The sequence below is a fragment of the Paroedura picta genome, chromosome 3, assembly GCF_049243985.1.
Source record: "Paroedura picta isolate Pp20150507F chromosome 3, Ppicta_v3.0, whole genome shotgun sequence".
NCBI lineage: Eukaryota > Metazoa > Chordata > Lepidosauria > Squamata > Gekkonidae > Paroedura > Paroedura picta.
This window is the reverse complement of record NC_135371.1, coordinates 62,100,674-62,116,004: the sequence shown is the minus strand read 5'-3', so window position 1 is coordinate 62,116,004 and position 15,331 is coordinate 62,100,674. Positions and strand designations below refer to the sequence as shown.

General features: G+C 45.2%; 1 protein-coding gene and 1 long non-coding RNA gene across 18 annotated transcripts in view; one reads left to right on the top strand and one right to left on the bottom strand.

Moving 5' to 3' along the window:
- LOC143832122 (uncharacterized) overlaps nt 1-3,593 on the bottom strand; it is a 50,716-nt gene extending 47,123 nt beyond the window's left edge. For both annotated transcript variants that reach the window (XR_013229099.1, XR_013229098.1), the window contains exon 1: nt 3,454-3,593. This is a non-coding gene — a long non-coding RNA (uncharacterized LOC143832122). The remainder of the gene's footprint in view (nt 1-3,453) is intronic.
- The window catches only part of LOC143832119 (acylamino-acid-releasing enzyme-like), a 34,393-nt gene continuing 22,002 nt past the window's right edge, over nt 2,941-15,331 (top strand). For 4 of the 16 annotated variants that reach the window (XR_013229097.1, XM_077325992.1, XM_077325990.1 and 1 more), the window contains exons 1-6: nt 2,941-3,617; nt 8,695-8,821; nt 9,197-9,284; nt 9,812-9,887; nt 12,127-12,266; nt 14,932-15,069. Coding sequence is in view for 15 of the 16 variants with exons in the window: in XM_077325992.1 (XP_077182107.1) it covers nt 3,308-3,617; nt 8,695-8,821; nt 9,197-9,284; nt 9,812-9,887; nt 12,127-12,266; nt 14,932-15,069 (879 nt within the window). In the remaining variant the exon portion in view is untranslated. Of the gene's footprint in view, nt 3,618-3,692; nt 3,899-4,168; nt 4,325-8,694; nt 8,822-9,196; nt 9,888-10,064; nt 10,293-12,126; nt 12,267-14,931; nt 15,070-15,331 lie in introns of those variants that run through there. The other 12 variants (XM_077326005.1, XM_077325994.1, XM_077325991.1 and 9 more) reach the window with 11 other exon arrangements.

Genomic DNA, 15,331 nt, shown 5'->3' with positions numbered 1-15,331 from the left:
CCTTCCTTATGGTCCAACTTTCGCAGCCATACATTGCAACTGGGAATACCATAGCCTTGACTAAATGCACTTTTGTTGGCAGGGTGATGTCTCTGCTTTTTAGGATGCTGTCTAGATTTGCCATAGCTTTCCTCCCCAGGAGCAAGCGTCTTTTAATTTCTTTGCTGCAGTCCCCATCTGCAGTGATCTTGGAGCCCAGGAATATAAAATCTGTCACTATCTCCATTTCTTCCCCATCTATTTGCCAGGAATTGAGAGGGCCGGATGCCATGATCTTTGTTTTCTTGATGTTGAGTTTCAAGCCAACTTTTGCACTCTCCTCCTTCACCCGCATCAACAGGCTCTTTAGTTCCTCTTCACTTTCTGCCATTAGAGTGGTATCATCTGCATATCTGAGGTTGTTGATATTTCTCCCTGCAATCTTGATCCCAATTTGTGACTCCTCTAATCCCGCATTTCTCATGATGTGCTCTGCATACAAGTTAAATAGGCAAGGCGACAGTATACAGCCTTGCCGAACTCCTTTCTCAATTTTGAACCAGTCAAGACCATCTATCTTACAAAATAGAGTTGCTAAAATATCCCCAAATTTGTTCATCTAGTAACAATTAACAAATAAACCACTTAGTTTAAAATGAGAAAAGTGATTCCCTTGCTAAAAGGTGGTGTTTCCCGTTGTGAATCTTCTTCCTCTTCTAAGATCTCTCTTTTTAACATAAGATTTCCAGTTATTTGTGCATGTCATGGAAAGCTGCCTGCAATGCTGTTGCAACTGAAAGTCTTTGAGAATAAGAAATACATTCATACAATTATGACCATTCTGCTGTCGCTGATGCAGACCATATAATTCCCTAGTTCTTCAGGAGGAGTAATTAGTAGAGGCGGCGTGTTATAGTGATTATGGCATCAAACAACCACCAAAGACCTGGGTTCAAATCTTTGCTCTGTTGTCAAGGTTACTTGTTGACTTTCAGTGAGTTTCTCTCTGTATCCCAAGATGGTTGTGAGGATTAATGGGGATGTTCAGCCCATGCAAACCTACTTTTTAAATATCTTCCAGGACAGGAAGAAATTCAATGGATTATTGAGAGCCACTGCTAGTTTTTAAATTAGCCTGCTGTGGACTTCATATTCCACTGTAAACTTCAGTAGCTTTATTTATTACATTACATTTGTATATCACCCTCCCCTGAGGCCCAGGGTTCACAAGGAACTTAAAGTAGCTTTACATCAAACTCAATTTTACATATTTATTAGAACAGAATAACGACAATTATTATGATAACGATATAACAATTTAACAGAATAATAATCAAACAGGTCTGTGGCTGTCCAAGTCAGGTGCATGAATTCCTGGGAGGGAGGTTCAGGGGGCCCAGTAGGTTGACCTCAACCAAATGTGTGGCGGAGGAGCTCCCTTTCACAGGCCCTGCGGAACTGTTTTAATTCTATTAGAGCACTGATCTCTTCTGGGAGCTTGTTCCATCAGGTGGGAGCCCGGACAGAGAAGGATCTGACCCTGGTTGAGGTTGAGCGGGCTTATTTGGGGCTAGGAATAACTAGCCAGTTTGAGGTGGTGGAGCACAATGCTCTTTGAGGAGTGTAGACAGAAAGGCAGTCCCTCATGTACACTGGACTCGGACCACGTATGACCTTGAAGTTGATTACCAGAACCTTTAGTCTGATCTGGAATTCGACTGGTAGCCACTGCAGTTGTTGGAGGATGGGCCGGATGTGGGACCTCCATGGTGTTGCTGTGAGGACCCTGGCTGCTCCATTTTGATAACTTGTCAGTTTTTAGGAGGAAAAGCTCACGTGCCTGGACATTTCTTAAAAGGTTGTCTAACATCAATCCCTACCTGGAAGCCAGTCCTACTGAATACAGTGGGACCATATATCTGAGTAAAAGTCACAGTTAGCAGGAGATCATAAGAAGCTCGCTGGGTATAGGGAAAATGCAAATGTAGAATGATGGTCCAATGTACTCGGTTCCTGTAGGCCAACCAAGTTCTGTGTTCCTAACCAAAGCCATGTGAGATTGCTTATTCCATTCCATTCCTTTTAAAAAAAACAAGTTATCCCCTCTCCATAATACATACAAAGGCAAGATTAAAAATACTATTTCTATCCAGCCGCACTGGTCTAGAGAGATCAGGCCCTGCAGGACTTTAACCAGTTCCACAAGGCTATAAGATGGACCACTTAGACCAGGGGTCCAAAACATCATCCATCAGTAAACGCTGGCCTCACTGCTGAAATACCAGCTCCAGATGCCATAACCCTCCTGCCCATTTGAAAATGTTAGTTGGGGACATTTAGATTAAAATTTTGAATCTGTTTTTATGATGATGATGATGTTTTATGAATGTTATTTGCATTGAGCAATTCTGGAAGGGTGGGCTAAAAATAAATTATTGTTGTTGATATTATTTAAGTACTAGGGCTGCCAGCTCTGAGTTGGGAAATACTGGAAACTTTGGGGTTTTATTTATTTATTTTATTATATTTATATACCACCCTCCCTGGAGGCTCAGGGCAGTTTACATTAAAAAAATATTGGGTTTTTAAAATTAAATATGGCATTTCAATTATTGAAAGCTGCCATGAGTCCCTGGAGAGTGGTGGGATAGAAGTCCAACAATAGACAAACTTTGGGGCTTATGCCTGGAATGGGTGGGATTTGGGCAGGGAGGAGCCTCAGTGGGCTGTGGAATCCACTCTCCAAAGCAGCTGTTTTCACCAGGGAAATTGATCTCTTCAGTCTGGCGATAACCTTCGATGCTGGGGCCTCCCTGGGGACTGGAATTTCTAGGCTGTACTGAAGTGTTGCAAGAATCAGGAAGACTCTCAAACTGTCTGTTCTCTTCGGAGCCGCCACATCCTTACACTGCTTGGTTGACTTCAGGGATTCCACTGACCTTACTGGGCTGGGAAGAGAAGTGTGACAAAATGCACATGCCTTGCTTGTTTTGTTTGTTTTTTTTGGGGGGGGGGCAATCATGCCTTGTTAAATTGTGGTTATGTGAGACTGGGAAGTCATCTTTTCTTTCGTTCAGTGTGCAACTAAGAAGTAACACAGGTTGGGGGTGTGCAGCTAGAAGTAGGCTTGGTTTTCCTAGGTTGGGACGGTATTTCTAAGTAAAACAGAAAGCCCCCCGCCCTTTATTTTCTAATAGGACTCCTAGAGTGGAAGTGGCGGCCTGGCCTCACATTCTGAGCCGGCTCGTGATGTTAAGTGAATGGCCGGTGAGGGGGCTGAAGGCACTCGAGCAAAACCCCGAAAGGGATCCCCGGAACGAGACACTTAATGGAGGCGTCTGCGAAAGGCGGGGGCGCCTTCCTCCCCTTAGCCAGGCGTGGCGGGCCGAGAGGAGCCGCTCCTCCGGGGACACTGAAACGAAAGGTCGAAGGCAGGCAGGGCCTGGCGTCGGGGATTAGCTCCGTCTCACTTGCCTTCGCGCTCCCAGCCAGCTCTCCGCTATTTTCGTCGCAGTCAGGGCCGGCCGTTCCGGAGACTTCGCCGCCTTGGGGGCTTTCCGGGCTGGTTTTCCACGCCAATCTCCCGGAGAAAGGCCTCCCTCATGGCTTGCAGGCTGCCGGACGGCGCAAGAGAGGCGGTGGGGAAGAAGCAGGGAGAGTGGCGGGGCTCGGGGGGGAGGGGGGGGTCCTGGGTCCCCGCTGCCCCCCTCCCGCCGAGGAGTTGGTTGCTGCTGCTGCTGCTGCTGCTGCTGCTGCTGCTGCCCTGAGACGCGCTCCGCTGTCTTGCAGGTGCCCAGCGGCTGGGGCCCTCTCGGCGCTGTGTATCAGGAGCTGAGCCAGTTCCCCTCGGTCACTTACGCCAGTGTAGCGGTCGGATTTGTTGGGTGCGGCGGCGCCAAGTGCCTGCCCCTCTACACGGGTGAGCCGCTTGCTCAGACGGATCTTCGCTTCTCCCCCCGTGGTGGGGAAATGCCTGTTGGGTCGGCTTGAACGAATGGGGTCGCTTTCCCGCTCTGTGCCCTTTCTGAAAGTCCTGCCTCTTCACCCCGCCCGCCCCCCACTCTTTCTAGAAGGGAAGGGATTGGAAACCTTTTGCAAATGGGATGACGGGCCAGATGACTCAAGACCACCCGGAGGAATAGACTGCTGGTCTCTCGAATAATGAATGCAGTGTCCCTCCGCCATCTAGCTGCACCACAGGCTTGTGCCGTGTGCCTTAATCATACCCGAGGCCCCGCTTTGGTAGCTGAATGGAGCAGATGAAAGGAGCTGCAACAGGAGCTCAAAGCAGAAAGTTGTGAGAAAGAAAAGGGTGCTGGTTTGGTTATACTGGAGGAGATAATAGGTAGGCTTGTGTGTGCCTTTTATTTTTCAAACGATTTAACACAATCTAGCAAGCCAATTAGTAATAACTTTTCCCCAGTTATCCGATCTAAGCAAAAGCTCCTGTCTGGACCTCTCAGTGGTTGAACTTTAGACCACAATCCGGAATCTTTTAAATAATTTACCTGCAGTGGTCTCCCATCAGTCCACCCGATTGTAGGCTTCTGCCACAGGGCCTAGTTGTTCCATGCCAGTCTGCGCATGCCCCAGTGTCTTTGAGTAGCTGATGAACAGTTTACTGGGCTGGACAATTCGGAGGAACTCAAAGGCATTAGACTAGATGCAGACTTTTTAAGCAGCCTGCATTCGTTGGAGTCGTTTATTATGAGAAAGGGACAGAAGTTGGTCATTCTTGCAAAAATTCACACATGTATTAGAACGGTATGCAGGGTGGCTGGTGGATTCCGCTGTGTAAAGAATTAACACCAGCCTACCTTGTACTCCTCAAGCTTGCAAGCTAAAGTGGTGTGTAATTAGCAAAAGAAAGAAAAGTGTTATTGAATATGTTGCAGGTAAAAGGTGTTATACTGTAAAGGGAATGTCATATTTTGATGATAATATAGAATCTTATAGTTCCATTATGAAGAAACTGGAATATTGAACAATGCACTCCCCCCCCCCCCCGGACACTGGCCCTATAGTGGCAAAAGAACTGAAGAACTGAAGAGTAAACTATGTACCCTGTAAGAGAGGACTGAGGAGTACCAAAATGGAACAGTATCCCTTTTATGTACTGTAGCAATAGCAATGTGAGCTTTGGCCTGAATTTTGCTGGTTGTCTCGTGACACTTCTTTGTTGAAAGGTTCTAGTTTTGCTTTTTGCTGCTTTGATATTTTTGGTTTTCTGATTCTTCATTTACACTTCCTATTTTCATTGGAATTCTGAGGGTAAGTCTCTTTTTTGCTGTCAGAGCAGCCAGAGTACTTCCTAAGTTGTCTCTTTGGAACCATGGGAATAGCCCTTTTTTCTTTATAGCTTTCTCTACCTTAAAGAACAAACATCTGTCCATTAGCTTTTGCACCTTTGCCACTCAGTGGTAGTGCAAAGCCACTCTGCAGCCTTTGCATGGGGCTATAATCCTAACTTTGCTTACTCTGGTGTTACCTTATGAGAATCAATAGGAGTTTTGAATAAACATAGTTGGGATCAGTCTGTAAAGTGGCCAAGAATCTTAGTCTGATTTATCTGATGGAGGGAGTTTTGACTTTCCAAAGCTTATACCAGTCTTTCTCATCCAGAGTTTCTTGGAACCCTGGGGATTCTTGATGTCCCTGAAAGGGTTTCCCAAATAGGTGGGAGTTAATTAATTTTTAAAATGTTCAGTGATAGGCCTGGAGAGGGTGGAAAAGGGAGATGTACCATGTGGGCATGTACCCAGTTTTGCTTCCCAACCATATTCTGCATGATTGTGCAACTTCTGCGGTTTCTCTAAGCCTGAAGAATGTTTCAGGGGTTTCTCAATGGTAAAAGAAGTTGGGGAAGACTGGGGGCCATTCCACACAACTTAAATATAGCAGAAGTCTTACCTTTGGTATACTGCAAATTCAAGGTTCCACATGACGTCGCACATAATCTGCAACACTCCCACAAAAAGTGCTTCATTGTAGCGCTTTTCGGGGAATCGGGAAAAGTGGATTCCCCCTGAAAAAACCGCTACACTTCTGCACACAAGCTGCTACAAACCAGCGAAAGACATGTGATATTTAGCGGTAGAAAGAAAGTCCCTCCCCCGCTCTTGCCCTGAACTTCCGGAGAAGCGATCGCCATTTTTTTCCCCTTAGACCTGCGAAAGCAACGAAAGAGCGAAGCTTCTCTGGCTAAAGTCCCTCCACAGAAGTGATTTAAAGTAAAACAAAACTCCCTAAGTTCCCAAGCACAACACAGCTCCCTGTTCGGCATTGCCCGTAATTTCGGCCACAATTCGCACCCGTGTGTGTGTGTGGGGGTATCTACTTGAGGAGCATGTAAATGATTAATCGCCAGCTCCTATGCCAGCAAAAAGGTCTTTCCGATGCAACGCTTGAACACAGATTCGTTGCAACGGGTGTGTTTGGTTAAAAAAAATAGTTCTTAAAGGGAAAGGGGCTTTTCGGGATCATGAACACAACAGCCCATTGGCTGTTCCATTTGATTGATGGCCAGGGGCGGGAAGAAGCGCAGAAAAAAAATCGCTTCCTTTGTTGCGATTCCAGCGAAACCGGAAACCTGTGGGGAATGAAATGAAATGCTACTGGGACTTCTATATTCCACTAAAAAAAAAAGGTATGCAGAATGATGAAATTCCACTATTTAATATAGCGTTTCTGCATTCTGTGAGCAATTGGCAACATTGGTCCTTGTGCGGTATGGCCCTGGATTACACCCTGAAAAACTTGTTGGTCTGTAAGGTGCTACTGCACTGGAATTGAGCTTCCTTATTGTCAAAGGCAGACAGACTAACAACTAGGCTTCTGGATTAATAGAAAGTACCTTTCAGTTCTGAAAAAGTATATCCAAACAAATTAAAATGTTTTCCTGGGTGTTGTGACTTCCTATCCATTAAGTATAACTGCTAATTCTGTTGTTTTATGTTAGAATTTACACCTAACCTTTCTACCTCAACTGTTCCTTTTTCACTTTATAATGAAGAATTTATATTCAAAGGTTTCATGGAGGAATTTTAACCAAACCTATCTGCTTCAGCTTCTCTCCCTTTGTAATCCTTCATCCTTATCCAGTGTTCCTCTTAATATTTGTGAAACAGCCTGGGTGGTGGAACGAGTCCGGGGTGCCGGAGTTGGAATAGGGCCAGTCTGCCCCTACATCTCCCACCCTCCTTCCCTGGATGCTAGCCACTTTGCTCTCAGACGCCTGAGAGAGACACACAGAGAGCCTTGCCAAACTGCATACAAGCCCTGATTACCTGCTGTGGCTCCTGCTGTGTGTGTGAGAGAGAGATCTGCACCTGCCGATGTCCCCTGGGTCTTAGCGCCCATTACATTCCTGGTTGCAATGGGCTTTCTTGCTAGTTTAAGAATAATTCTCAGTTTGACTTTCTTTTCACACATCTGAAGAAGTGAGCTGTGACTCACAAAAACTCATATTGAAATCATTAGTTTGTTGTAGCAAAATAAAAGAGATTTCCAGTGGTATCCAAAAGATTAATACAAAGATTAATAAACTACAATGCAATCACTCCTTATTCATATCGCTGTTTCAGTTTTTTCATGATTAATTCTCATATAATGTATAATATGTATGCAATTTTAATACAATTAGCTAGTATCTTTCATATAAGTAATTGTTCACAGAGAAACCTATGTTTGTGTGTAGATGTTTTGGCTTCCAATACAATGCAGTAGCCTCAGGATTTCCATGTGGCAAATTTCCCCAAATTTCCTCTGCCCCAGTCCCCTGGCAGTAGTCATCCCTACCAGCACCATTTTAAAAATTGGCATGAGTATCATTACATCAGGTCCTCTGAATTCTGTTTTTCAGCATTTTTTTAAAGTAACTTTCTAGCCTCCTTAGTTGTGGAAGTAAAAGGAAAAAAGCATATCTCTGCATTTCATTAAAAAATGAAAGCTGTGAGTTCAGAGGATTGTTTATTTGGCAGTCAAGGCATAGCTGACCTCTTGTTTCAAGGCAAAGTACAAGGCATTTCCATCAGGAGGAGAAAGCTGCTAGGCTAGAGAATTGTGTTTAGTTGTGGTGTTCCATTCGATTTGTGGGTCCCACCCTACATCAACTGCTGAGCGTAGACGCCTAAACAGAAAGAAATTTCCAAACTGGTGATGGCAAAAAGCTTTATTCAGAAGGAGTTCCCCTTACTAGAGCAGGGACAGTGGTGGCTGCAGTGAGTGGGATGTGGAAAGCCCATACAGCAGCCATCCAGGCTTGCCACAATCTTTAGCAAAATTTCACAGCAAAACAGATCTAGCAAAGACTGGAGAAAGCCAAAATTAAAAAACTGGAAAGTACATGAATACACCACAGTGCTGTGGTAATCCAGCAAAAAAAAAAAAAAAAAAACACTTCCCAACAGCATTGGACCCATGTGATTCCTTTCCAGTTCAGGTGTTCTTTCTTCTTACAGCTTTGAAATGAAACTATTTCTAAATTTTCTTATAGTCTCTGAGATCTTGGAGGAAATTCGGCCTTTTGTGTTTTATTGGTTGCCCTTATTTCTTCCTGGGCTTGTCATGTCCCTCATATTTCCTGCCTGTGGTATGGATTGGTCAGTCATTCCTGGGGAGAACAGTATTTCACACTGGGCATCAGCTTTATATTCCTGAACTCTTGAAACCTGGCTAGCATAAGTTTTCTCACTTTACCTTGCTCTTCTCCTGCAGAGTGGTGCCAACCTGATCTGGGGAGCTGTCAGCAGTTGCGGTTCAGCCATCAACATATCCTGCATCATGATGGCAGAGCAGTTGTCTCAGTTACTCCTGTTAGCTTGCCAGCTGAGATTCGAGACCAGTAAGTAGAATATCCAGGTGCCCCTTACTTTAGTCATTGTGCAAGAAATGAAGGCCAGGCTTGGAATGGACCCAGTCGGGTACAAAGTAAAAGTGAGGATGGGCAGAATTTGGGGTGCTTGAGGTTGTTGGTACACTGTTATATCTTGGGACAATTACTGTGAATTGCTCCTTGAACTTGCTCACCATGTTGACGGGCAAAGGCCTTTCATGGCCATACAACCTGAAATTCTTCAGCTGACAAGGTATGTTTTGGGGGAAGTCCTACGCTCACACTGGTTTAGCCCAAAGTAGATGGCAAAGAAAGGAGTTTCCTCATCTGTCTTACTTTAGAGCTGGCTGCTTGTGTTAAACACTCTTATCTCTTGTGCCACAGATTGCTGGTCCAGGTATCTCCTACTGGAAGGCACAAGGCCATTCTCAGCCATCACTTAGAAAGGGGACAGAAACAGGAGGTGCTGGAGGTAAAATAATTAGACTTTGCTGTCCCACACACCATCTAGGTTGTGGCCTGTAATCATTACACCGGTGGACAATGACTTGTGTGCAGTATTACTGCCTCTGCCTCGTATAGGCAAATTTGTGTGATAATCAGCAGGACCAAGAACTTTGGGAGGTCAGTGATACTTCTGGAGTATGGATGAATCATGGCTTTGTTCCAGTTTCAGCTCCCCCCCCCCAATGCAGTAAGAAATAAGAAAATCTCATCTACAGAACTGCTACTGTGCAGCCAATCTGTGATTCATATATGGACTGTCATTGGCCTCCTGAAGGAGGTACAGTAACTAGATCTCTTTAAGGATTATTGATTGATTGGTGTCAACAGTAGCCTTCATCTCCTGGTGTTGCCTACACTGGAGGAGCCACAACTTTTCCTGCCAATAGGGGGGCATACTGATCTAGGCCCCAAGAGTGGAGGGTAAGAGGTTGATTGCAGGCCTGGGAATGTTGTGGCAGGCATTGTCTTGTGCAGATCTCTGTGTCCCAGCAGGTTTGGAGCAACAGTGGGAGGGTGAAAAGAGTCAACCTTACAGAGCAGGACAAACATGGCAGAGTTTACACAGATGGTAAGAACAGCAGCAGTTGGTTTGGCTGTATGCATCTCTGTGTGTGCAGAATAATGGTCCTCTCATCCTGCTGCCACGAAGCTTGCTGCTGCTCCTCTTTCCCATTAACATCCTTTCCCTACTGCCAGCAGAGAGAGACTCCAATGTTATGAGCCTGCCTTCACCTTGTCTCTTCAGGCTACATCAGGAGGAATTTGAGAAAACCTCTCCTCGCTCTCACTGTGAACTGAGCATGCAAAAGCACCCCATGGCTTTTTGATGACTGGCATGCCCTTAGGAAAGATGGCTCTGCTTATTACTATCACTTCAGCCTCAGTTAACACATCTACATACCATTTCAGTGGAACTCTCAGAGACACGGGATATAAAACCAGCCACAGCTGTGTGTTGTTCAGCATACTTGAGGTATCTGATGCCGTTTTTAAAATATAATCCTATATAATATAATCCTATATAATCCATTCTGAGCAGGGACGCAGAATGTACCTCTGGAAGGCATTCAGAGTGGGCGGGGAGTGAAGGAGCAGCTTACCATCCAGCCCTCTTTGGATCTCCCCTGTTCGTAGACAGAATAACTTGAAAGCAGTCCGATAAACCCAACGCTTGCATAGTTAGCTCCTCATAGTGAGTAGATTCTAAGTCTGTAAACTGAGATCAGTTTTCCTTGCTGCTTTCTCTAGACGGTGAGTGAGGATGGCCAAAAGCATGGGGTTGTATCCAGCCCAACAGGGTTAATGAACTTAACAGGGTTAATGAACCTTTAATGAACTTACAAAAGGTGGACTGTAAATATTGTATTATAAAATAGAGTGACAGAGATCCAGAAACCAGGGGTAGTCAAACTGTGGCCCTCCTGATGTCCATGGACTACAATTCCCATAAGCCCCTGTCAGCGTTTATGAGAGTACCCAATTTCAGTTTCAGATCCCTTTGTGGTATTTGGAAAGCATGTTCCTGTTCCCTTCCATGCATAGGGTAGGAGATCACCTTCATATCATCTGATACAAGCTATAGTCTGCTCTAAAATAATACAAGTTCCTCCAGAATACAACTTGCTGCACATGGAAAAGCACTAAGCATAGGAAATTAACTTGCTTTAAATAATAATGTTGTTTGCTGTTCCTACTGCAAAGATTTCTGGCTATAAAAACAGATCCTGTAGAACAGTGGTCCCCAACCTTTTTATCACGGGGGACCACTCAACGCTTGACAATTTTACTGAGGCCTGGGGGGGGGGGGTAGTTTACTCTCAACCTCTGCCCTAACGCTCTCTGATCACTATGGTAATGTTTAAACATCCCCTCAAAATAAGATACAGACATGCCACAACAATGAACATAAGGAACATTTTATTTTCATGGAAATTTTAACTCATGACAATGACAAATCAATGGGAACCCTGAGCTTGTTTCTCTGCAACGAGATAGTCCCATCTGGGAGTGATGGGAGACAACAACACCCGAAGTGTGTTGTAAAAGGCCGGGGGGGGGGGGGATGAAGTAAAGGGCTGGGGGGGGAGAAGGCGTCCTTCGCGGCCCACCTCCAATTAGTCAAAGGACCACATGTGGTCCATGGCCCACAGGTTGGGGATCGCTACTGTAAAAGAACATTGGTGAGCACAGAGTCACAAATTTAAGGCCAAAACATGAATGATATTATTGAAGATTTCCCCCTGGCTTTTTGACCATGCTGGCTTTGACTCAGCAGCCCCTTTGCTCCTTGCAGCATTACAAGTGTGAAGCATCCACACCAGAAGGGAACTTGTTTTGCAGCAAAATGAATTCTTATGATGCCACAAGCACCGCAGGGTTATCTCAGGCTAATAACCGCTCAGTAATTAGTAACTTGTGGCTGCTCTGCCTTCACTAACAGCATATTAGGGCTTTGTTTGAAAACTGCCAGCATCATTTTATAGTAGCAGCTGCTGCTGTCTCATTTAAGCTGCTCCCTTGAAACAATGTTCATATTATGGTCACACATCTTAAATTACCCATGCCCCCCCCCCAAAAAAAAAGATAGCTCCCAGGCACCTGCTTGGCTTGTTTTGTTCCTAGACATTGAGCTCCCCTGAATATTCAGAAATGCTAATTCCCCTCTATAGCTTCAGGGGAGACATCAGTCAGCCAGACTCCCGGTGCAGGGTCCTCTTCCTGTTCCTTACTTACATTCCACTTTAGCTTGAAGAATTGCCCTGCTCAGGCATTTCACACTCGTTTTATTGTTTCCCTTCTGCCACCAGAGCAATTTGGATGTTTGGCCTGGTCCAGCTCAGAAACACAGATCCTGTATGTTGCAGAGAGGAAACGCCCCAAAATGCAGCCACTTTTATCTCAAGACAGGTTTTCCCAGGAAGGAGAGAAACCAAGTGAAACAACAAAGGTATCTCTTTACTTTATTACTTCAGACATTAAATCATTTTAATATCCCCCATGCTGTACAGTCTTGATTGATAAATCTGATGGGCTGGCAAAAACTCTATACTCTTTAATACAAAACTGCAGTTTCTCGATGCCCCAAAAGAACATTTTCTTTACAACAAAGTATTCACTGACTACATTAGCAAGTTTCCTGGAGGCCTGATAGCATGCAATCCACTCTGTTCCATGTGTTTGAAATTCAGGAGGCACAGTTTCAAAACGAGACCAGCATGGCTGTTTTATGACCAAGCCTGAGAAGATCTGTGGGTAGGTAGTTAACAGCACAGGAACATATACAAAATTGCCTTATACTGCATGATACCATTGGTCTATCGAGGTCAGTATTGGCTGTTGTCACTGGAGCTCTGCAAGGTTTCATGCAAAGTTCTTGCATCTCCTAGTACCTTAGCAGGAGATACTGGGGACCTTCTTCATTCAAAGCAGATGATCTTCCAGTGTGATCCAAGGCCCCATGTGCATAAATCATCCATCATTTGCTTAGAACAGTTAGACTGAAAGAAGTGGCAAGCTTACAGAAGAAGGTCATAGGGTGGGTAGGGCTCTGTCTAGCAGGGGAGCACAGCTATCATATACCCTTGACCAAAGAACAGTACACTCCTTCTATCTGGGATGGTCGTCCTCTTCCACCGAGCACGCAGCTTCGGGAGGGACGCACATGAAGCCGTGAGGGAGGTAGGGGACAGCTGCCTAGCCAGCCAGATCAGACGAATCAACCCTGGCGATCAATGGGGTGACAGATGTCGCAGCCAGATCACCCTCACATCCAAGGTAGGGCTCTGTCTACAAGCAAAATGTCTTGAGCAAGCCCTGATGAGTGGAGGATGCCTCTAGATATCACTCAGGACTCCGTGGCTGAATCTACACTGGGCTTTTTATCCCTGGTGACCCCGAATTTTAAAAAGTCATCTACATGTTATTCAATTTCCATTTTGATATTTAGCACTTTAAATTTCCCCTCTGCAAAATCTATGATTGATCCGTGGAGTTTTTTGCACCCTTTAAAAATAGTGATATACTTACCCTTCATTATCGTTATATTCCAGCCCCTCCACATGACATTGCCCAGTGGTCCTCAACCTTTTTCAGGCTGGGGATCGGAGAGGGAGAGCGAGGCCCGGGGACGGGGGGGGGGGGGAAGGGAGGCGTGGGTGCTGGCGCCTGGGTATTATACAGCTGGCTACATCCTCCATTTTAAAGTGCTAGTTGGTGAATCCCAAAAAGTGCATTCAGCAGCATATGTACCACTACCTACCGGAGAGAAGCCAGTAGCCCACCAGCCAAAAAAAGGTATGGAGGTGAAGAAGCACTATCTCTGCATCCAATATCCCGCCCTCGCACCCACCTACCTCTCCCTTCTCCCGGGGACAGGATTTTTTTTCTTTCTTTTTTAAAGCCAACTGCCTGGATCAATGAATAGGTGTACAAGTGTCCAGGCAAAGACAAAAAAAAAAATTCCCCCAAAGTTGTAGCAAAAAGCATGCCTCTCCTAGTTCCCCTCCCAATCAGGAATGAGATTCATTTTTTAAAGAAGCAAGACTTGTGATTCCATAAGGGGTGGCAATAAAGAAGCACTATGCATCTATGCATAGGTGTCTCAGTGGAGAAGTATTGAATTGAAAATTAGCGGACGTCACAGGCCCTTTAAAGCATGGAGAAAGGGGACTGGCTGCCTGACTTGATTGACAGGCGGAAGAGAGTCACATATAAACCGCGTTGCTCTCTTCTGCCATTTTCAGCAGAACTTGAGGGAGAGAAGTGCGAAATGGCAGCAGAGAAGAAGTGCAAGAGCAAAAAGGTGAAGGGGAGCTAGTAGGTGCAATTGTATTTAGCGTTATTACATTCAGTTGGTGTAACGCTATTTTTAACAATGTATGAAAATGCCCTAGCTTTCAACTGAGATTTCCAGGATCAGATATAACTTGCTACATTTGAGAAAACCACTCCAAAAGCCCCAGTTATAAGTGTAGATCTCTGTGTTTTGCTGGATTAACGTCCTCCCCCTCCTCCATGCCTCCAATGCTGACACTGACGCAGTGTGGTAGTCTGTTGCTGATTGGTCAGGGTGTCAGTTCAAAGACTCCGGTTCCTGGTTGCCATTCCTTCACAAGATTTATTTTTGCCCTCATTTTTTAAGTGACTGTGATCTTGTCCAAAAGCCCATACTTCTATGTGCTGAGACTTGCATTTTGGATTGTTTTTCTTCACCTCGCTTGCTCAGGAAAAGAAAAATAAACAAGTAGCCTCGTGCTGCATCCCCCCCCCCCCCCGCCTTGCTTTGGCTGTAGAGGAGACAAACAGCAGGAAATAAACCCCTTTCCAGCCTTGTGCTCCTTCAATGCCGGCTGGAGCTTCATGATCACCACTCCCTTCCCCCCTCTTAGCTTCCCCAATCAAGCGGGAAGGAGAGAGCAGCCAAACAATTAAGTGTAGAATGTAATGTCTGTTTCAGTTCAGGGAAAACAAAGGCAGAAGATTGATCTGAATTCAGCAGGATTGACAATGGGGGGGGGGGGGAAAGTGTGGAACCAGCCCATGTCTGCATATTAGAGAATTACAGGTCTTAAAGGCAGAACTCAATGATATTTTCCCCTCGTATTTTGTCCTAGGGGGAGCAATATGTGTACTATGACAATTGGGGAGAGATGCTGAATGAAAACAGTGTCCCTGTGCTGTGTGTGCTGGATGTTCAAACCAATGAAATTTCAGTCCCAGGTGGCGTACCAGGACACGTCTCTCCTGGGCAGGTGAGTAATTGCAATGTGGGAAGTCAGTGGGGAACTGCAGTCCCTGTCAGAAATCATGAGTGATGGGGAAGCTCTGTTCCAGTTTTTCTCTGTTCTTAAATTGTCATGGTTGCTTTTTGGAGAAGGTAGGAAGGAAACTTGTCATTATGCTCATGGTCCTAGCTACTGCTATAGACTCTCAACACTGTACATCCCTTTACTAACATCTTTGGCAAAGGTAAAAATGTATTCTTTGGTCCTCAGGATTCAGACCTGGATAAGT